Here is a 23,069-nt window from a genome sequence, read left to right on the forward strand (position 1 = left end):
AGAATCAACACAGTCACCTGCCATGTGCCTGGGATTACAGAAATTGTTGACAAGTGCCCACCTACTAAGGCAGAGCATACACGAATGGTGTTTACAGATATCTTATAATGAGTATTATAAACCATAACTAAAAAAAAAAGTGATTATGCCTAGCACTTGTTCTTTAAGGCACTTTATTACAGAAGTAGTCAATCAGTACAGAATCAATTAGTTTCAGAACCAGTGTTTTTGCAATATGGTTCAGTTATGTTACCTGCATGTTGTCCCCTTCTGATTACAGCTGAGGCGTTAACCTCACTTGTGAGAAAAAGTATATCTCAAAGCTCTTATTTTCAAAGGTTTCAAACATTTGCACTGTGGATTTAAATCTCAATCTCCAAGAAATAAAATAACACATTGCCACTCAATTTGCCTATGTTACAACCTTCCTGGGAGACTCTTGAGGATTCAAGACATTTTTTCTCACTGTTCCGTTGCACTCTGAAAAGTCTCTGTCTCCACCTAGTCACAGGAAGAAAACTCCCTGAATTATTCTTATATTATCAGCTCCATAATTAGATTAGTGGAGAAGTGCTGCCACTTTCTATGTACCTTTGCTATGCAGGTACTGCAGTTCCAGGAGCTATAGTAGTTCTGTACCCCATTTTATTGCGTTGCCCTGCCTGTAAGAATGGAACTGTGAAATCAGAAAAATATTAAAGAAGAAAGAACTAGTTTGCAATAGTTCATTTTGTTAAAAATTCAGTTTCATTTTAGTTAAATGTCTGTACAAGTGTACAGAAAAATACAGTAACTTTCTAAGCATAACTGTATATAAGTGCTTATAACTACCTACACTTTACATGAGCTTTACTTTTTACTTACGTATTATTCAGCTAAAAGGATTTCAGAATCCAGCATTTAAGCAGATATCTTTGCCCTGGGTTTAACTAACTTCATTGAAAAGGCTTCAGATTTGGCTATATATTTTTAATGCATATAGTCTAAAATTTAAATTCTGTATTTAATATATACTAATGTGCCCTGCACATGGCTAGGTGGACCTATCTTCTCTCCAGAGAGCTTCAAACTGAGGCCTGTACAGCAGCTCACACAAGCACTGCAGCAATTATATATTTAAAAAATAATACAAACTTCTCTTCTTTTTGCTTAGAAAGGGGTGGGCAGAAAATAATATGCCATAAAAATACAGATGTACAAAGACAATATGAGCATAAATATTATCCTTCATACTAGTCAACACTAGAAACTAGACATTTTCTTAACAATGTGGTTCAGAGTACATAACCTTTAATAAAGACTTTAAAAAAGGATATCAGTTTTTAATTACAAAGTACCTCGTTGGAAAGAAAGAAGAGAATTCAGTGTTGTCTTTTTTAATACCTGTGCAATGATCTCTGTGAGGTTTCACAAGCAACTATGGACTTCAGGGCTTTATTTGTTGACCAGGCTGAATCACAAGGGAAATACTGACATACCAGAATTATTGTGAGGAGTCTCTGTAAAGTCATCACGTACCTGAGTTGTGAACAGTACTGGCGCTTCCCTCAGGGTGGTGGAAAGATTGGAGAAATTGTGGTTGTGCTATCATATGATTTACATGGTCCATGAAGTTGGAGTTGGAGCTGTGTAGAACATTAACCTGGCACAAGAGAAAAATAAGAGATCAGATATTAAAAAGTGCTATATATTCCAAGCCTGCTGGCTCCATACATTACATTGAACTATGAAGTCCATCAGCAGATAGGAACATTATTATATAGATCTTAAAGGCCAAATTCACTTTTTTTTATGCCAGTGAAAAAATACACAGGTTAATATTTTTCTCATTTCTAGCATTAAAAATGCATTCTAACTTTTCTAGCTGTAGACTATGAAGTGGCACAGAAAAGGATTTTTTTGATTTACCTGTCTGGATAAGTAGTGACTTTTTTTTCTCCATGCTAATTAGCTTTTAGATGTTCCCTGAAAGTTAGTGGGAGATTTGTCACTCCGAACACTGAGAATGTATCAAACTCATTGCGTTTAAAACCAAAACAGTAAGAGAGAATTAAAAGAGGTTTCAGTTTTTCCTGTGTCCCTACTTTCAGAGTGACTTTCTTTGAAGATACCATATTAGTTCTCTGTCCTGCTAACAGTTATAAGCAAAAACCCTGAAGTCATTGTCAGGGTTCCAGAATGCTAAAGTGAAAAGAATTTTTAATATGATGTAAACATGTAAAAGCTTTCAGAACCAATTATTAAGGTTTGAGCCAATTGCTAAGAAGGTCCTGCCCTTTCCTGTAGCTACTTGGTACCTGGGTTCTAGGCTGGATAAGCTGGTTCTTCAGACTAGGTCCACGATTCCTGCTGAAGTAATTCTTAGTCCCTGAGCCACTGTGCTGCACTAGACTTAGTACCAGCACACATAAGCTCAAGAGAGCTCTCTAAATATTCCTGTGGTAACTGACCATGTCTGGGTAGTGGATCCAAGAGAATATGACAGATGAAGTCCATCCTGCACATTCGTTACCCGTATACTGACTTTCCTCCTCAAAGAAATCTGAAATCATGTAAATTACCAGGAATGATCTCCATCTGATGAAGAACAAATTATAAAACTTATTGTAAGGGGGTAGTGCTTGGAAAAACTGAAAAGGTGAATGCTGCAGGAAAGAAAAGTATGTCAGGTTAAGTAAAAGAATAACTAGTCTAAGGACAATAATGAGGCTGTAATGATTTACTTTCGAGCAGGTGCATAAATCTTCAAAAAGACCTGTAGGAGATTTTACATTATGGAAAAACAATGGTGATGACCTTAGCCTCCATTTTGTTTGAACAGGAGTAATTGCCTATGTTAGTGGAGTTCAACAGAAGGGTCATCTCCTTACATATGCAGCAGAACAGAGAGACCCACATTGAGGAATGCCCACAGAAGTCAACTTCCTATTTGAATGGAACTTAGAATTTTTACTCTAATAGTTACCAGAATGTGTCAATCATTTTACATATTTTAAAGAAAACTTGATGTCTCTGAAGATAAGGCTAGTGCTCAGCCTCAGTGCTGGAAAAGAAAACTTGACTAAATGATTGCTTACCTCCAAGTTAAATTCATTGCTAATGTAACGTCCATTTAGCTCTGAGCACTTGACTCTGAACTTTCTGTCAAAGGTGGCTGAAGTGTACCAGTTGCGATATCGAATCTGCCGAAGAACCTGTTCATAGCTGTGCATGCTGTCCACACCTGGAATGGTGGTAAAGCAGTAATAATCTCAAGGACATGCTATGTAACAAATGCTCTATACAGTACAGAAGAAATCAAATGTTCACAGAAAATACAAAATTTGGCAGAATGATCTGAAAATGGAAGTGCATCAAATATTCCCCGATAGAGCCTCTGGCTGATACTAAATTACGTGAGAATAGTTTTTGGAAATGAATGTAGGTCCATAATGGATAAGAACAAATACAACAGCAAAGATTTAGAATAAATTATTTAGTAATTGAAAAAAATGGCCAATGAGTTACCAGCACTGTGCAGGAGCACTGAGGAATCCCCTCATTCCCATGTTCCACTGTGCTTGTCCACAAGAACCCCCACATTTAAAGAAAGCAGTGTTGCTGTTTTCCTTATTTGGGGAGTAGCAGGAGGGATGCTGAGATCAGGACAAAGCTGTGCTGTATTCCAAAGGATAAACAGAGCACACCCAGAGATCAAGAAGTGACTATGCTTTTTGAGACACAGTCTCTCCTGGAATATTTTATGGCTAGTACATCACAGATTTCTGTCTAATTTCTTTCACATTAGTCCTTTCATTCCAGTAATGTAATAGTTGGTGGGAAGAAATAAGGGAAAGCAAAGTCCATGAGCATACCATAGATTGAATATCCTGCTGTGGAATTTGTGGCATCTAGATGTTTTCCTTGAAGCTCCATATGATCTAGTTCTAAACACTCTTGATCAGGATCTAGATCTGCGCCAATCACCAAAATATCACAGAAATCCAAGTTGTGGAGCATTTCCTCTAATACCACTGGCTTATTGGCTGCGAACGCATAGCATATACCATGAAAAAAAAAGAAGAAAGAAACTAAGATAAATGAGCACAGAACAGCTCATTCATTTTATGTGCTTTACATCTTGGCTTTCAGTTTTTGCAAAGATGGCTGAATTGTTTTTTGCTAATATTAAATACAGCATACTTGAAGCAAATCAAAAAAGAGAAGTGTCTTGCCTGTTCAGGTGCTATGATGATGATGGCCTACAAATACTTAGTGACATAGATAGAAAATACATATAAAGGCAATCAAGAACAGTACTGGAAGTAGAAAACTGCAATTTGATCCTGGAAATAAGTTAATGTAAACAATTCTGTTTTTCAATACTGTATTGATACCAGGTTGGTATCACACATTCATTCTTTGCTCAAGGAAAACCAAACTGGAAAAATACATGTCAAACATATCTACACTTGGATGATTCTCTCAGTTAGTTACTCTAGGGTCCATAGAGAATTTGCATTACAAAGAACATGGCCATCTATCAAAGATATCATAAATGGCAAGATCCTGTGTTGTGTGGCTTGGAGAAATTGAGTTGTAAACTGACTATCCTTCAGTACGTACAATTAAAAAAAATAATTCTGTTGCTGGAAAGAGTAGCATATTGATTTAATATTTTAATTCTTTGGCCAACTTAACACAGAGTGTCTGGCAAGACTGCATAACCAGCTCCCTGAGGGTACCGTAGACACAGAGACTGGAATCTTGGAATTTAGTGCCCATTTTGCAAATTTAATTTTAGGGGGTATATGGGGCAGGAAGGCACAGACAGAAAAGCCTTACGCCCTGCATTCCCAACTCGTGGTACAGTGAATTTGGGTATCATCTGAACTCTAGGTACACCTTTAACTTACTTATCCAAAAATGCAGACGCAACTCAGATTTGCAAGATAGGCAAATCCGAATATTTCTAAGGCTGATTGAGGTGGACTATTTCATGGGAAGCTATGAGAGATAGGCAAGAGCTGGGCTGCAGAGCTAGGGAAAAGCCTGAACTGGTCAGCTTTACTGCTCTGGCTGTCAGTGGGCAAACAGGAAATGTACGGGAAGCAATTTTACCTATTGGTGGGGTCCCACTGATTTCTCTACTGAAGCAGGACAAGCAGCAACATACTGTCATTCCAGGGGCCCTCTTGCGGGTAAATAAGGCCTCAGAGCCATAGTCATGCTGCTGCCTGTGGCAACTGCCTGATCTGCCTTTGATGAGAGACAGACCTAATAGGTCCTGTGACTGGGAATACACAGTGACTAAATCATCAGCCTTCTCAGCCTTGCCATGTGCATCTCTGCTACAGTCATGATTGATGATCAGGTTATGTGAATTCCCAGTAAGTGGAAAAATAGCTATAGGTAGATATAGGTCAAGATGTATAGCTGTCTTTGCCTTTGTCAGATAATATCTGGGCTGTGAGAAATAATGATTCAAGCTTATAAGGCAGGAATTGAGACTTAGAATTCAACAATCTTTTGCAAAACACAATTATTCCCAAAGCCAATTATTAGCTGTCCTTTTTAACCACTCGTATTGGAAATAAGCAAGAGATGGCACATTAGGAAGTGCCTGACTTTCAAGGAATTAAACAGTAGTTTAAGAAATGCTGCTATGGTCCTTTTGAAGATGAGACTCAGGCTTTTTAGGTTACAACGTGCTACAACAGTAATTATGTCAATAATTGTATTGGGAAAAATTGGGGTAGATGAAATTTATGAACTGAACTGGAGGGCAGTAGTTCCTAAATCACTGAACAGTTTTGAAGCTGTCATAACATTTAGGGACATGGACTGTCATACATGTATTTTATCTTAAGTGATGGATAATGAGCACTCTTTTCTATGCAGGAATTCATTTTTTTACATATATTAATTGTATGCAGTTGATATTATGATATGATACACTTTGCAGCATTCAGAGGACAGATGCAGTTTCAGGCAAGTGATAAGCAGCATTATTACAGCGCACGGCTTCAGGGAATCCATGCCTCTGCACTTGTACATCATTAGTGATTTTGCCTTTTCAAGAGATGTACATCTAGTCACTGCTTATTCTAGTCCAACAAATATTGTTTGGAATGATTCCTCAGATTACTAGGTTTTTCATTTACCTTGTACACAAACATCCAAAAGGAAGATTCCTTTATAGACAATTTTAAACCTTATTTATACTTTTGAACATTCACCTAGTGTCAAATAATAACACACACATTGCTCAGCATTAGAATAAACTGTCATCATTGAAAAAAATCTTTGCAAATTATTATATTTACTTTATATAGGTGGGAAACTGAGGCACAATATTACTCTCTCAAGTGTCACCCACAAGTAGCAGAGCTGGAAACATAAGAACAGACTAAAACTCCAGCTATTAGTCAATTACTGCTTTCCACTTTATCAGTACAATTAACAAAATTCTGTTACAAATAAAGACACTCTAATGAAAATATGTTATTCAATGGAATATATAAAGAAGAGAGGAAAGGAATTATTCTGAATTAGGCAAGACACTAAGATGGAATGGCTGCTTTTTTTGAAGCACATACTGATCTATCACTATTTAACACATATTTCAATGTGTTTAATTGAATGTTTTCAGTACAGCATTATTGCTGCTTAATGTTGCCTAAATTAAGTGAAGTGACTTCCTTTGTGTTACCTGTTTGTACTATCCTTTAAAAAAACGTGAGGGGTCACGTTACAGAGTAAGTGATAATATTTAAAAGAAATCCACAAACCTCTATCATGTTCTTTTAAGTCCACTGGATGCTCCATTTTAGTGACCGTGCTGACAATTCTGATGTCAGGTAACAAAATAACACCTCTTTCACTTTCAAATTGCGCAGCTGGTCTAGCAAAGTGGTCCATCCCACTTATTGTAATCTTGGGCTCATTGGCCTGAAATACCATTACATATGCATCTATATCTGGGATACTAATGCAGACATCTTCACCAAAACATCTGAAAAATATATTATTCATTAACTGCATGTAACACATTGCACATCAGAGGTGTGTGGCACTTGCACTGCCCAAAACCCACCTGATGGCTCTCATCCTTTTGTATTGTCTCAGATCAGTCTATTTCATACTTTGACACTGCCACACGTAAGGACAAGCATCTGTACCACCATGGACATAGGCCAGCAGTGACAGTAACAGCTCGGTTCCTCTCATCCCCTCCCACATTTACAACACTGAAATTATGTAGGGACAGCTTAGCAAACAGATTCATGACAAGCTCAGTCTTTAGTAAGGTCACTACGAGAATAATATTTTGATGTTTAACTGACATTTAACAAAGTACTGAATGGTTAAAAAAATTAAAGTTAATTAGATGATAACAACTAACTTTAGTAAACTTAGCATTAAATTCTCCAAGCGATATCTAACGCATATAATATGGCTATCTTGTCATGTGTGAAAAAAAGGGCCTAATTATCCATTTAAATTGGACACATTATGAACTCATTCTGGCACCCCCCCAGTATTTACTGGGGACAAAAGGGGCCTATATTAGCATTTTCATCTGAATCAGCACTGTGCTTTGGAAGTGAATCTCCTGACAAACTCTACCTCACTTCATCTTGGCACAAGGCTTGGGCCAGCCTTGGAGTGTGCAAACTGGACTGCTTCCAGTGAAACTACATCAGAAGATGTTCTCCAAACACTTAGTGTGGTCAGCCCACAGCACTAGACTAAATCTAGTACTTAGTAAGAACTGTACGTGCAGTAGATGGGAGTTCATAGAAATGATGGTTATTTTTACTCTGAAGATTTGCTTTCACTGCACTGTACAACTTGTTGTAACAGAGATGTACCCCAGGGGAGCTCAGGAGTGGCAGATGGCTCTTTGATTATGTAGAACTGTAAATATTATTGTGCAGGTTCTGTCACTACTGTTGCATGCAAATGAAAGGACACGGATTTCTGTTTAACACCCAACACCAGTACTTCAGTGTTGACAGCCATATAAGGATATGGACAGACAAAGACTATTATTTCAAGCATAGTTACAAATGCTGTTCTTGCAGCTATGTCGTCTGTTAGATGTAATAGGCCTGCTTTAAAAAGTCATGGCTCTAGATATCTCAGAAGAAACTATAACTTTTTAAAATGAACACTAAAATAAGAATGCAATAAATGCAAGTACTGTTCAGCCCAAACTGTATGCTCCAAACTATAAACAGAATGCAAGTAAATTACATTAACAAGAAAAGTTTCTTAAAAGGACAATATCAAAAGAAAACCACAACATAAATCAGCATAAAAGTAAATGAAATTCATCCTTTATGCTCAATAATGTAAAAGTACAATATAGCAATGTAATTTAGCCAAAATTCCTCTTTTTACATGTCCAAAGAAAAAAGTAAATCATTAAAAATATTCGTAATCTAATCAGTTCAGCTGAAGTATAACTTACTGGACGTTAGATGAGACTTTGAGACGTCTTACGCCTGCAGTAGGAAACTGTCTAGAGTTGATGTATGAGACCTTTCGGAGAGCTTGATTTATATTCTCAATGTCATCTCCTTCCATGACAAGGACTGACTGGGAAGGGTTGAAGTGATACTAAGGGAAAGGCATATAATTAGTATTTAAGGTACCAGGTTCAGAGTACAAAATAAGATATTTTTAAGGAATGTCGCACAGATGTAAGTTTAAAATCTAATGATTTAAGAAAAAAAAATCTTAGTAGCTATCGTTGGCTGAATCTACATGTTGTTCCCCAAAACATGTACTCATATCAGTCATCTAGTTTGTATCTGAATAACTACTATTATAATTAATTTTATAGTAAACTAATCCCAATTTGCTCTACTTTGCCCAGCCTTATCAACCTTGCTGATACTATTTCTGCAGCTGTAAAGTTAAAAAACTTAACTTACTGTCATCATTATTATTACAATGTAATTTCTTTAGATTAAACGCATCCCACATATAAAAATATTGGCTTAAACCAGAGTAGCATGCAGAAGCATATTTTTCCTGTTTCCTGTTTACCCTGGCCTATCTTTCTGAGATATATTTCAAAATGAATGAACAAAAAAATTATAACATTTTCCTCCTACATCTTCATTAATGTCAGACACAATAAAGGGAATTCTCCTTTCTCTGTCTCATGATCAATAAGGGTGTCATGATTTAAGACGGAGCTGCTACTTGCACAAAGCCAGCTGCTCATTTGAGCCAACAAACCTTGCAAAGGCAATGGCTATTCTTGTAGCCCTGATCCTTCTCTAGTCCACTACATTGAACACAATACAGTCTTGCTGACCAAGGAACATTGCTACTGTATTCACATAGCAAATGATTGATTTTATCTTCATCATAATTCATGCAGATTCTATTTTGTCTGTTAATTGGCTCAGCAAACCATCGGCATTGCAGAGAAAACCAGATTAACCCCCTTCATTTTGTACCCTAATGTTGTCAGCACAAAACGCAAAGAAATGCACCCTTCTCTCACATGCAGTCCCTTCCCAAAGCTAGATATTGATTATATGAACATGTTCTATTATATACAGACAATGGTGGTCAACAATTCCTTACAATGAGAAGGGTTAAAAAGCAAAAGAGCAAATAGACTGTGAAGAACAGAATGAAGCACAGGGTTCTCTGTTGAACAGAACACTGAGGACTGGATTTAAAGCTTGTACAGGAAGATCATAACACACTGAAGGGTATTTTTTAACAAAGAGGAGGACTAACATGAGTCACAGCTTGCATACACTTCTTTTTCCCTTCTGTAAGCTAGCAGTAGTAGAGAATAAAATTAGCAAAAGGAGACTCTAGCTAGCTAGTTAACTTAATAGCTCAGCTGCCAGAACAGCTGGAATACTGCCAAAGGGACTGGAGAAAGCCCTCGTCTGAGCCATTTTTGTCTTTCTCATTAAAAAAGGCTAAAAATAGCAACAGTTTAGATAGTGTTTCTGAGAGGTGTTACAGATATCGGAAAATTAGGCTGCAGACAAAAAAAGTCCAACACTACTGTGTCAGAAATTGTATTTCAGCTGCATTGCTCTTTCTTTAGGTGGCTAAAGAGCGAAGTTTCATGAATCCAAACTGCCCATCAGAATCACCTTCCAACACCAGTTTGCCAACATTGAATCTGCTAAGCGCCAGGTAAATAGCCACACAGAACCTATCATCTGTGCAACTGTCATGCACACTTGTCTGAGCTCAGGTATGTTTATTTTTGACACCAGAAACCCTTTCTCTTTATTAATCTTCTGTTCAAGGTCAGGTGCCAACTGTTCTGCTTTCATCTGAGCCTATTGCTGTCAGCCCCAATAAGAAACCCTACCACAATCTGTCTCTGACTGCTTCTTTCATTTTTGTCTTCTGCTGTTTTACTGACTGTTGAACTTGCTGAAGAAGTAAAAATGAAAACAATAACTTTAAAAGAACACTATACCTCATCTGTATTTAGGAAAATGAAAATGTTTTGAAGTTTGGTGAAAGAAAGAAAAGGCAGAAAATGATCCCTCACCTTCATTTTCCCCACTGCACTGCTAGTACAGTAAGGAAGTCAATCACCCATGCTGGAGCAGCAGTGGGTGGTATAACAGTGATTTTTCCAAGCCCATGAAACAAGGCTACTCAAATATTGTCAAGCTTCAGAGTGTGACAATAGGGGAGGAATCACTATACTTATAAGCACCATGGACCAAATGTACACTGCTTTAAACCATGTAAAATCCGAGCAAAGAACCTACTGGTAGGCATATACACTTGTGTTCCAGAAAACCCTACCTGTTTGTATGCATTGTTTTTTAAAAATAGTTTTTACTCATAAGTGTGTCATTTTTCTGGGACAAGCAACCATATGAAATTCTTAATGATGTCCTTGGTAGGATGAAGAAAACAAAATTCTTTGGGGTGTTTTGCTCACATGTAAAAGCTAGAGCTAGCAAAATTCCTCCTTACATTTGCACTTCCAATTTTCATTTTTACCCTTGTTTTCAGAAAACGTATCAGTTATACTACACCACTGCAACTTATTACGTAGACAGACATTTGAGTGTACTTCAGGTCTCCTATCTTGTACAATGAAAAAGTTTAGCTAATAAAATGTTGTGCGTGGCTCTTCTACTGCATGCTCTAGGTCAAGGGTTACAGCACCATCCTCTTCTCCACTGAAAAAACAACACACAAAAAAAACCCCTGTGCAGTTTCACAGGATGCATAGTCTGCAGCCAAAGTATCCTTCCAGTTTGAATTTGAAGCTCAGCTCCTTTGGAAGATGGTATTGTGATTTGTGTGCTAGGAAACAGCTTAACAGTGTGTTTAACAGTGTGTTTACACATTAGGCAGAAGAACACCTGTCATCTAATACTGGTATCAGTAAAGGGAAACTGACAATGCATCTCATGTAAGCATTATAGAAGTTATAGTCAAGATCTTATATGTATCTAAAAGAAAGAACTTGTCTTAATGAATGCAAAGCAACCTGGCCACTACATCAACTGAAACAGGATTTCCCTCTGTTGTTCTCCACTCTTAGAAAAAGTGTTACAATATCAGTAAAGATAGTCATATGCATAATGAAGATGGATAATGATTTATATGCAAATGTAAAATTTTCTTTTCTTGACTTTAGGTTTTTTTATTGTCCAGTTTTCACGGCCCATAATATTTTCCTCTTGGAACACACTCTGAATTTTTCAATACTATTGCATTGGGACTTCTTTTGGAGTTGCCTCTAGATGAAAGATATTCCACTTATGTTTTCCATTGCTTTAAAGCTACTTGAGATCAAGATTCAGTAATTCTTTGGAATCATATCTATTTCTGTAAAGCTACCAAAATAAGCATGAGAACACAACCTGGCAATTCTTATGGACTCTGAAAAATCAGCAGTGCCTTACTTTCTGAGCATGTAGCTTTGCAATAACAGAAATATTTTTCTTTGTAGTGTCACAGCTCTTCTACTGTTCTGCTTTTTCTTTGCACAACTTTATGGGAAATTACATTGCTTTTGCGAGTGCATTTGTTACTATGTGTACTCTACTTTGGGCTTTCCACTTCATAAATCAGCTCTAAATTTTTATCAAAGATTATGTCAGTTCATCCCTCACCTTTATTCCTTGGCCAAGACTCTCAAGAGAATTAATATCCAGACCTTCCTTGCAGGCCTGCAAACAGGAAATCACTTTCTGACTCTCAATTTTGCCTGGCCGGATAGTGAGACTAGCCAGGCTGCCGTGGAAATACTGAGCAAATCTGGGCTTGGTGACTTCACCTCCTGCAAGAAAGAGAATATAAAATGATTATTGATACCAATGTGCAAACCACACATCTAATAATTCGCTTTATGTTTTAACACATTTAAAGAATTTATATCCATTTCAGCCAAGTATATTTGAGATCCCATTTATTGTGATAAGTGGAATTGCTTTGTGGGTTGTTGGGTGGTACCTAGTAGCAGCCTGTCTTTAAGATTCTTGTCAGTGGTTTTCCAGTACTGTATTCAGGTATGTTATTAAAGCTGTAATAACATACTCTGAGATGAAACATAGCTTCCAAAACCTGTGTCCAAGGAAGCACAGAATTTTTAAAAATGAATTGATGAGATTATTGAAGTGATGAAACATGATTTTTTTAAAAAAAGTTTAAGGTCCAATGATTATTTATACAGAAACTGTACTTGCACATTTTCTATTACAAAATCACTTACACTGCCTTTGCCTTTCTCCTCCAAAAAACATACTACCTGAAGTTCTTAGATGTGCTAAGAGTCTTGGCTATGTGTAAGCAAACTGCCACACTCTCTACCAACAGTTGTCTCTAAGGATATGGTGGAAATTCACAGCAATGAATGCAGGCCAACGCACAGCCCTATGCTAAAAGGCTTATAGTGCTTCCCTTACCCAAGGCAGCTCATTTGGTGCTGTATCGGGTCTTGTCACTGTACGTTGCATTAGGCCCTCTAGCTATGCTCTATTCAGTTTCACTCTAGGCAGTTTAGGAAGACTGATCTTTAGGAGTTGTCAATAAAATGTGATTACGTACTGCCTGCACCAGTGATCATAGCATCTAAATTACTCTTGGGTTATTTAGTGATTTACCTGTCCTCCTCTAGGAGAATTTTTAGAGCTTGTCTTTCCTGCAAGTGCTAGCTGTATCAGTGCACATGAGTTACTGCCTACCTTGAGCCTGAGAGGACTAAGAGAGCCATGCAAACTAATTGAATTAGCAGTTGATGAGCTGTTGTAATTGGTAGATAACTCCTCTCTACAGTGTTTGTAGTGTTAGTGTCAACCAACCTATTTCTGACAGGCAAGCTAGCTCAAGCTTGAACTTTAACTTGAAGGTTTGTGTGTGGATTGGGGTTAGGATAGGGATGAAGTGGCAAGTTTTCTTTAGGCTGATGTTGCTACCTAAAAGCCTGAAAAACATCACTTCTAGTCTGTGCAGTATGAGCACTATGAAGAAGACTTGTTATTTTATATAGTGAAGAAAATACACAATGGTATACTGAGAGAAAAGAAGGTGTCTAAGCAGGCTGTTTCTTCATAAAGCTAGACAGTTTTTGTTCTTTTTTTGTTAACATTCTAGCACAAACTGCCTCTCTTTTTACCCCAAAGAAAGATCCTCAAGGAGAGATTATTCTTCTCCACTCTTCCATTCATTTGTCCATTTTACAGAAAACTTCCTCTGGGCAGAATTTTTTTGAGGTTTCATAGAAAATTTAAAGTATGCAGCAGCTAAAGCACAGAATTAGTTTGTATTCTAATTTTCTCCTTTCTGTTACTTACCAAGACAATTACTTGGTAAATAGTGCATTATGGGGACATTGGCTTTTCAGCAAAAATGTTGTTATAGTTATCTGTTTACATTGTCTTTAAAAGCACATGTTGCCACTAATACAGCAGCAATGTATCTGGACAGAAAAAGGTAAGCCAAATTAAAAAAAAAAATAAAAAATGCAAACCTTTCCCTAAAAAGGAGACAAAGAGAGAAAACCAGGTAAGAACTTACAGAAGAAGAAGGGAATCACATTGTGCTTTGAAGCTTCAAATTCTCATATCCCTAACAGAATTCAGAAGACAGCAAGCGCCAAGGCTAAACCACCAACACTAAACCTGGAGCTTTGAAATTTAGAAACCTATGGTAAGTCTGCCAGTAGATCTTAATAGTTCTGAGGAGATGCAAAACAAGAAGCAGTATCAGTTAAGTTAATGTATTTAAGTGTGACACTAGCTCATTAAAATCTATACAAGAAGCTAGAACAAAAAATTCGGTGCTGTGGCTATGCCTGACAGAAACAAGCAGGATAAACCAGTTGAAGTAAAGCTACAGAGCAACATGACAGGTGCTTACATCCATGAATAGGAATTTCATGTTTGGATTTTTTTTTTAATCGTTTTCTTTTTTTGATTGATTCGGTTCTTTCACTTTGGACTAGTTCTTCTCTGGTGTCATTGACAAAGCACTTACAATTACATTACTAGGTCATTTACAATGATATAATAATTGCCCATCTGCAACTACAGGCACTACAAAAACAGTGAGTATTTGAAGAACGGGCTTGTGTACTTACCCTGTTCACAGGACTAAGGTTGGGTTTTGTGCAGATATATAGATTGATTTTGGACTGTAAAGGAGGTGATGTAATCTTTGTTCTGGAGAGGCTATCAACTGCTATGTAAAAAAAGCAAGTATTTCAAGAATATGTGAGTGAAAAATAGCTGGGACTAGCTAGTATCACATTGTGTCACTAGAGAAAATCTGCAAAACTATGACCATGGTTACGACAGGGTGATTCAGGCTGGGACAACTGCACTAGAACAACTAACTGATAGCAGAGTCTGAAGAGACACTGACAGATGATACAGTCTGTCCCCTAGCCCCAAGACAAGAACAACTGTACTTAATCCATTCTTGAGAATTGCCTGAGCTGTTCTAAACTCTTCTGAAGACAGAAGCTCCCCAAGCAATACACTCTAATGACTACTGACCCCTGGAGTTAGTTGGAAGTTTATTCCTAATAGGGAATGTGAGCTGTCAAAATATGCTATGTCTTCCCTTTTCCTTTGCCAGGCTAAACACAGCCTTTTCTTTACATTGTCTACCTAACACTGTAGACTATGATCATCCCTGTTGCTTTTCCTCGAACTCCTGGTATTATCTGAAGTACTAACCATAACCCAGCGTTCTTCTCAACATTATATGTGGTTTACATAGGACATGCCTGTTAATCCAGGGCAGTGTGAATACCAGCTTTTTCCACATGAAAAAAACATGAGCACTTAAAGAAAGAATACTATCTCACACTTTAATAGAAAAAATAGACTGTTAAATAAGCCTTCCATAAGCACCTTTTACCAGAGTTAAAGACAAAATTATATACCTGCCAATTGTATTCTTGAAGGTGAACAGAAGTCATTATATCTGACTCTTATCACAGCTGCTTGTAATTGCAGCATGTTGACATTTTGATATTCTTCTACCTCAGCATTTCAGAATCTTCTCAGCTCAGTGGAGTATGTTGGCTTGCTGATATGTTTCATTTGCCAGTAATTATTAGATTGCAAATGGACAAAAATCCAATGCAATAAAATTGGGAAGCAAAAACCAAAACTCTCCTAAAATTGAAGGAATGGCCTAAAACCAATCTGCTACAATCCTGCATTCTAACTTTGACAAAAGGAATTACTTGGAATATAGTTTTTCAATCTCAAAAAATGTAAGAAGAAAAAACTACCAGAATAAATTGAAACTCCTCAGCAATTGGCTGTTTTACTCCTGTCTGCATCAGTGTTTTATTCATGCTTGGTTCTACTATATTAGTATGTTTGAATGCTGTCTATCCTTCTGCTTCTGCAAACTAATATTCTTCAAGATTTTGACCTCAGCTTCTCAGTGGGTGCAAATTTAGCCCAGGATAGCCAATCTCCAAATCCTAGTCACTCTAAATTTCTTAGCTCTCAAGATTAGATGAGTATGAATATATTTAATCCACCATGAAAATGGCAATTCTGTAGCATGTTAAAGCACAGTGCATAATTGTAGCTAATGCTAATAGTAACATTTTTACAGAATATTATCCAAATTCTTCTAAATACTGATCTTTTCAAATACAGATCCTTTGACCCTCAGCATGATACATATCATGCCTGTGCAGCTCCACATGCAGCTGATAGGCAGCTCAGAGCCACTGACTTCATTGGGCAGGAGGAATGCTCAGTTCCATTGCCTGGATTTGACTCATCACTGAAATTACCAAATTACCACATGCTGAGAAACAACTGAGGAAAAGAAATAAGCTACTCCCAAAAGCTCTTACTGCTTTAAGATACTTTGAACTTACCTCTTGGTTCTGACACCAAACTGAGCCTAAGCAACAATATTTTTGAGATAATGAGGAAGACCTAAATAGATTACACAAGCCTCTAGAGCAACAGTTCAAAGAACAAAGTGGATCTCCAGTGATCATGGTCTTGAGGTAATCCAAGTGTCCTAAAATTTTTTCTACTTCCCAATGTCATGGTGCGGTGAAAAATAAAAGTGTTCTGTAACACAGTTTCTTCCAGTTTCTACCCAGAGGTCAGGCCATCCAGTTAACCTAGATTGCCTCAGCAAGTTTCATGGGATTTCTTGCTGTCAGGGTCTTTTTGCTGTTTCTTACAAGTGAGATATAGCTCATCTCCACTATGATGTTTAGAATCAAGACCTGAGAGAATAAGAAAATCTACTCCTCAACTGCGTTACATGTATTTCACTTAGCTCTATGTTTATTGATTACTATGGATTAATATACTATGAGTGCTAATTCTTGAGGGATAGTTAAGTAGTTAGGACTAAGCTGAATGGTGCGACCAACAAAGGAAAGTGGAACCTTCCCTACTGTCAGTAAGGGAATTAGGTTGATGTCTGTAATACAAAAAAGACTGAAACAACACTATAGAACAACATCACTTAGTCTCATTACAGACCCTTGCATGACATATTTTTGAAGCTACTGGTTTTTTTCACTTCTTTAAATGTAGCTGTTGTGGTCACCATCACAGTTGTGAGGCAACACAGGCCACAGTGTTATTCAGACCTTGGTAATAAAATTGTGCATCGCTTTTTCCACCTGAGCCAGCACTCACATCCACTCCCAAAGTCTGGCAGATAAAGTAGGATGGATGTTGGCTTTTTGGCATTAATTCAATCCTTGTAATGGTAAGGTGGTGTCAACAGACTGTGGGAGGCATCCAGAGGAACTGTTGACATACATAATTATTCACTACAATGCTGTTCATTGCTTAGTCATTGTCCAAATAAAATAATAACTGTTTTCTGGACTGAGATTCTTCTTCTTCTATGCTGGTTCTGATCTGTTCTGGAACTCTATCAATGCAGAGCATGTAAGGCAGCTCGGGCACTAGGGGCAGAGAGGCCCTCTCACCAGAACTTGACCCTGGGTCGCCTCGATAAAGACTTTCTGAGTTGCTTTCCTTTTCTGCTGAGTGTGAATGCTGGTGGAGGTGAACAAGTACAGCACACACACTGACACCAAAACATACAGAAGAAGAAGGGTCTTGCCCTGGCCTGCTGGGCTTCCCACCAGGTAAAACCATTATAGCAGACCCTTTGGGTTACAGTTCTGAGAAAGACACAGGTGAGACATAAAATAGGCACAGGGCTCAGAACAAACTGCAAAAAATAAAGCGCATGCTGCTACTGGAATTATCTAGATAAGTAGAATTATCAGGGTCTACTAATGTCCCATGATATTAGCTGCAACCTAGGGGTGGGGTTAGGCAGGGGCACCTCCTACACTAGGGTCATGGTGTTCCCTCCCCACAAGAACTTTATAACCCTCTGACTACTTCTGAGTGCTACTTCCCTCCTGCGCTATTCACAGCTGATGCCTGTGCTCACTCATACCAAGCCCAGTACCACAGCACGCTGGAGCAGGAAGCACAAGTCAGAGAAAGATGCACACACCAGAAAAGGCAGCATGCTGCACCCACACAGCAGCCCTCAGTGGGGATTAATCAGCTGCCAATGAAAGCAAAACTTTACAGTATCGCTGTGTTTGGCATATTCCTAAATAGTCACAAGCACAATTGCAGTTGGTGCCTGAAATTTCAAACACAACAGATCAAATAAAGAATTAATTAACCTACTTAATTTTAGATTAGTATGTTGCAGATGCCTGTCCTACTTGTGGGCACATCACTCAGGATGACTCCCTTATACACATGGAGGAAAACAAATGCTTCTAGTATACACGTCACCTTGTTATAAAGAGCTAGAATCTCTCAGATGAATAACAATTTAGGGAGTTAAGGACTGTCATCTAGCAAACACCTTCTGATCCTAGCCATGAGGAGGTTCTGTTAAATATAACATTGGAGAGTCTAGGGGACACTGAAGATTCTCAGGGTTCAGACTTCATGGGGTTAAGGCACATTCATTAACGAAGCAGAGCCTATTTCCATGACATTGTTTTGGTTTTGGTGTGTTTTTTTTTTTTTTAATTTCACATTGGGTTGATATAAAGTGTGACAGAATTTGATTAACATTTACAGTGGTATTGTTTTGACTTCAGACATGTAAAGTGCTGTTTGCACTCACTTACCAATCTCCAAAGAACTATCATGCCTTTTTATCAAAACTAGTGACTTCTTTATTGAGCTCACAGATCTTCTTTTAGGCCTTTTGCCCTAGCCTAATAATGAGCAAGTAATTATCAGGGCAGTCTAAGCACAATGAGGTTTTCACTGGAAATGATGAATCAAGAGAATTTCCAACTGAGATGTGATTCTTTTAAGACATTATAGACTCTGGTTATACTGAGCCAGATAATTATGGAATGATCAATTATTCAGGGTCCCAACATAAAGATTGAAGTGAATCTGGAAGCAGCTGCAAGACATTCTGGGCCTGACGTCCTCAGGTCCAAGCCCCCAAATTTATCTTATCTCTTTATTATGGCAGTTAGGGAGCTGGGTTTAATTCCCTGACAAGTAGATTGGCTATTAAACAGGACGAAACCTAACATAGATTTCAGGAGTAGTCCTAATCAGTGACTTGAGTTTTTATACACCCAGAGCTTCCCAGCACAAAAAAGTTTTAGTGTTGTTTTATATCATTCAGACGAAAATTACTCAGAAAATTACTTATCAAACATGGCACTATTTAAGTCTGCCCCTGCTTTCAGTAGATATCATAACCTGACAACCTCACACAGACAGCTTTAGGCTTTAAAACACTATCTGAAATAAGACAAGTACAGAGAACACTAAGGGCTACCTCCTCTTAAGTATGCACATGCGAATCTATGTCTGTGCAATAGATTCACAGATCAAAAAGTGTGGTATAACTTATGCTATTTAAGATAATTTTTCTCAAGATGATAAGAAAAACAAACACTCTAAAATCTCTCACAATTAAGCCAATACATTTTTGTTATTTCTAGGGCAGCTGTGGGAAATTATGACAATCACGGAAAAATGTTACAATCTTATATATCTTAGAGTAGATCAGAGTCCAAGTATGTTAATATTGCCCAAAACCCTATATTTGTATTCTCCAAATAACATTCTTGTGCTGGTGCATAGTGCCCAGTGCAGAAATTCAATTAAATAAGGGACATGTATCTATGCTGAATTTGTGACAGATTTGAATGCAAATTCAGCTCTCCAAGAAAACACCCTCCTGAACTAACATTCCACATGTATTTGTATTTCTGCCACAGCTAAAATTCCAGCAAAGATCTGTGAAGTGCATTGAAATCTACTCCATGTTCTTTTTGATGAGAAAGGCAATACAGAGAGAACACTGCTGTACTAACAGAAGCATCAGTATACAGATATTCGGCATCACATTATGTTGAAATCTGCCTAGGTGGTCTTGCATTAATTTGTTTGCTTGTATCAGTCCACTGAGACCTCAGGTTGGTGCAAGCTATGTCGGCCCCCAAGGCATGATCCACTGGTGTTAGAATGCACAGTACCTGTTGAATATCTTAATTTCTGGGGGAAGTCCAAGGTTGAGTGATACAGGCTGCTGCTGCACTGTCCACAGTGTATTTGTCTCTCAGTGATCTGATCCCTCTCCAACTTTTAACTCTTACCATTCTTCTTGCCTTGAATAGTAAGTCAGTCAAGTCAGTTCTCTGACTGCAACTTTGTGATTTGATATGTCAGCAGAGTGCTGACATATAAGGTTAATAAGGTTATTCCACAGAAGGACTCTATAAAAAAATTGGTATCCAGCCTAGGATAAGGAAAGAGGAAAATGACAGGAGAATACAAACGAAAAATAGAGTAGAAAACAGAAATTTCTTAGAAAACAGGAACTACATTAGCCTTCTGCTTTATTCATGATAACAAAGTTTGCCTGTTGACAGGCTTCTCCTAAAGACCTTCCCCTGCGCAATGTGGCCAGCATAATTACACTGTGAAGATCCAGCACTCTAGAATAGGTGGCATTATTAGAAATGATGACTTACAGTCATGGTAAGCTACAATATAACCTTGTGCCAAGTCATTAACTTGTGTCACTGCTTTACTGACAGGACTCTGGGAATGATGTATAAAGAAACAAGTCATTTTGGGAGGGAAGGAGTGTGAACTCAAGACCTTACCTTTTCAGAGAAACCTGGAAGAAGTCTGTTTGCAGCCTGTGGTACAAAAGGTGATTAGACTACCAAATCATGTAACTTGCTCCCTTCTTCTAGCTGCCTTTGCCACAGAATATTTAGCAATAAAGGGATCAGAGTGGGAACCTATAAACCTTGGTTTAATGGAAGAAATGTCTCACTCTGTTAAAGGGTCCATTTGCTATGTCCTCAGATAAACTGAATCAAAAATAATGAACTCAGAGGAGAACTTACTATAGGGTAAGTTCCTGGAAAGTGCAGCTGCAAGATAAGCTAACCCTAATTTGTTTGTATTGCTTAGGAGAATGAAACAGGATTGCAAAAGCTAAAAGGGAGAATAAGAACAATTTTGTGGTTGATCAGGAAGTCTGATTCTATTCTTGCCATGATGCAGATTTTTTTAAGTGACCTGAGGAAAAATCACCTACCCTTTTGATACTGCACTTTATCCTCAGAGTAAGAGTAATTCTACTTACTTGCTGCAGAACTGTGTTACCTCTTATTGTTTGGAAAGCTCTTGAGAATCTTGAGCTGGAAGGGCAAAGCTAGAGTATTTTTATTGCTAGAGAAGAAGAGAGTAGAAATGAGAGATGAAGTTGAGCCTTGAGGAGCTCTCTCCTATCCTGATGGACCACGTCTGCTTCTAATACCCTTTCAGGGAGTTAGGGATTCAGACACAGTGCCAGGGTCACACTTCCCACATGTTCTCTTTGGTGTCTCTTTTGTTCTGGGAAGCACACATACAAGCAAGTCAATTTTGTCCTTTAGATACTCTTGAGGAAGAGTAATTTTGCCTCAAAATTTCTTCCACCTTTAGAGACAGAACAGCACTTTGGACCTAAATAACCCCACCTACATCAACACCACACCCTTGACAATCATCTGCGAGACAACTGATGTGAACAAAACAGCCTTTTATAGAAGGTAAAATTAAGTTATATCCTTAACCCTAAGTATCTGCAGAGAAAGCTGTCAAACTTTACTAGGGTACATAAAGGCCTAATTTCAGGAACAGCTGTACTAGCACTCTAAACTGTTCATTTCCACCCTCAGTTAGTTCACTAAGAGTCCAGTTTGCTTAGCTCTGTAATCAGTATTACCATTTTCCAGGCCTAGTGTCACTGAAATCACAGCTAAAAAGTAAGTTAGGATTTGCCACGCATGAAGACTGTTGGACATAGGCTGCAACAGGTTAAGAAGTTTCTGTCTCCAGCTGTCATTGCTTTTGGGTCACATGTGACTGAATCAACAGTTCAGCCTAAAGATAATGCTTTAACTCCCACCCTCAAATGAACTATCCCCCATAAAGTATAGCAGTATTAAACATGAACTACATAAAATAAAAACCAATTAACTCTACGCTAACCATTGTGATAGAACCCTAAATCAATGAGGTAGCTCTGCCTAGATCTTCCCTTTAATGAGCTCCCTGAAGAAATAACCAAGGTTTTTAAATTAAAAAGAGGATTATACTAGAGTAACATCCAGAATACCTAATTTTAAGTAGAGAAAATGTATATTGATTATGCCAGAACAAAATGCAAAAAAGATTTTTTATACAACTTTCCTTATGCCCAATGTGCTATTAAAGCTGGTAACCATCCCCCAGGCTTTGTTTTAGGTAATTGAGTGACTTCCTGGGTTGCAGTAAACTTTACCCAGTGCCTGACAGACCCTAGGAAGGTTCTCTCCTATCACCTTTAAAGTCTGGCTCTCTGCTTTTTCAGCCATCTTCACTCTGCTCATCTCCAGGCTGCTGTCCAAACGCTCAGACCCTAACTTCTGCCTCTAATACCCTCTTGCCCCTCAGACAAGACTCTGCTTTTCAGGAAAAGGCTAATTTTTCCTCCTTTTAGGAAAGTCCTAGCACTCAACTCACATTATTTAAAGAAATATTGCATAAAATGAGGAACAAACAAATCAGGCATGCTTTTTACACTGCCAAGGCAAGGGTAAAAATGTAGGAGAGACTTGCCCATTACAACTGGAATGCTGATGTCAAAAAGAAAAAAAAAAAACAAATACTTTGATGCAAATGGGACAGTGAGCATATCATAGGCTAAAGTTCAAGTTTATCGTGTAGGCCTGAGAGATTGCATGTTGGGTTTGTTTTCATGTTAGATTCAGGAGAATAGCATTGAACTTAAACTGCTCTTACATTTCACTTGAACAGCTGAAGGTAGAAATAAAAACTAACCTAACTTTTCATAATGGATGCTATAAACAAGGCTATAAAAGTCAGAAAAAAGTTACTCTGGAATTGAAATATCAATAACAGGAAATACTAATCTCAAAGAAAAGAATTCTCTTCCTGTGCCTAAGACTCCTGCATGACATAACTCTGAGAAAGACAAGAAGGATGAAAAGACCAGGGCTGAAAGAGTCACTTCTCTCATAAATTCTGATTCCTGGAGAAACAGCAGAACAATACCCA

At 37.9% G+C, this 23,069-nt stretch overlaps 1 protein-coding gene across 1 annotated transcript in view; it reads right to left on the reverse strand.

Annotated features, from left to right (window-relative positions):
- The window catches only part of CLSTN2 (calsyntenin 2), a 99,998-nt gene that overhangs the window by 1,397 nt on the left and 75,532 nt on the right, over positions 1 to 23,069 (reverse strand). Inside the window, exons 8-13 of the mRNA XM_075031889.1 lie at positions 12,114 to 12,280; positions 8,456 to 8,604; positions 6,771 to 6,994; positions 3,855 to 4,025; positions 3,078 to 3,223; positions 1,519 to 1,642 (exon numbers count right to left, since the gene is read on the reverse strand). Coding sequence (XP_074887990.1) covers positions 1,519 to 1,642; positions 3,078 to 3,223; positions 3,855 to 4,025; positions 6,771 to 6,994; positions 8,456 to 8,604; positions 12,114 to 12,280 — 981 coding nt within the window. The remainder of the gene's footprint in view (positions 1 to 1,518; positions 1,643 to 3,077; positions 3,224 to 3,854; positions 4,026 to 6,770; positions 6,995 to 8,455; positions 8,605 to 12,113; positions 12,281 to 23,069) is intronic.

Source organism: Buteo buteo, chromosome 7 (assembly GCF_964188355.1).
Source record: "Buteo buteo chromosome 7, bButBut1.hap1.1, whole genome shotgun sequence".
Classification (NCBI taxonomy): Eukaryota; Metazoa; Chordata; class Aves; order Accipitriformes; family Accipitridae; genus Buteo; species Buteo buteo.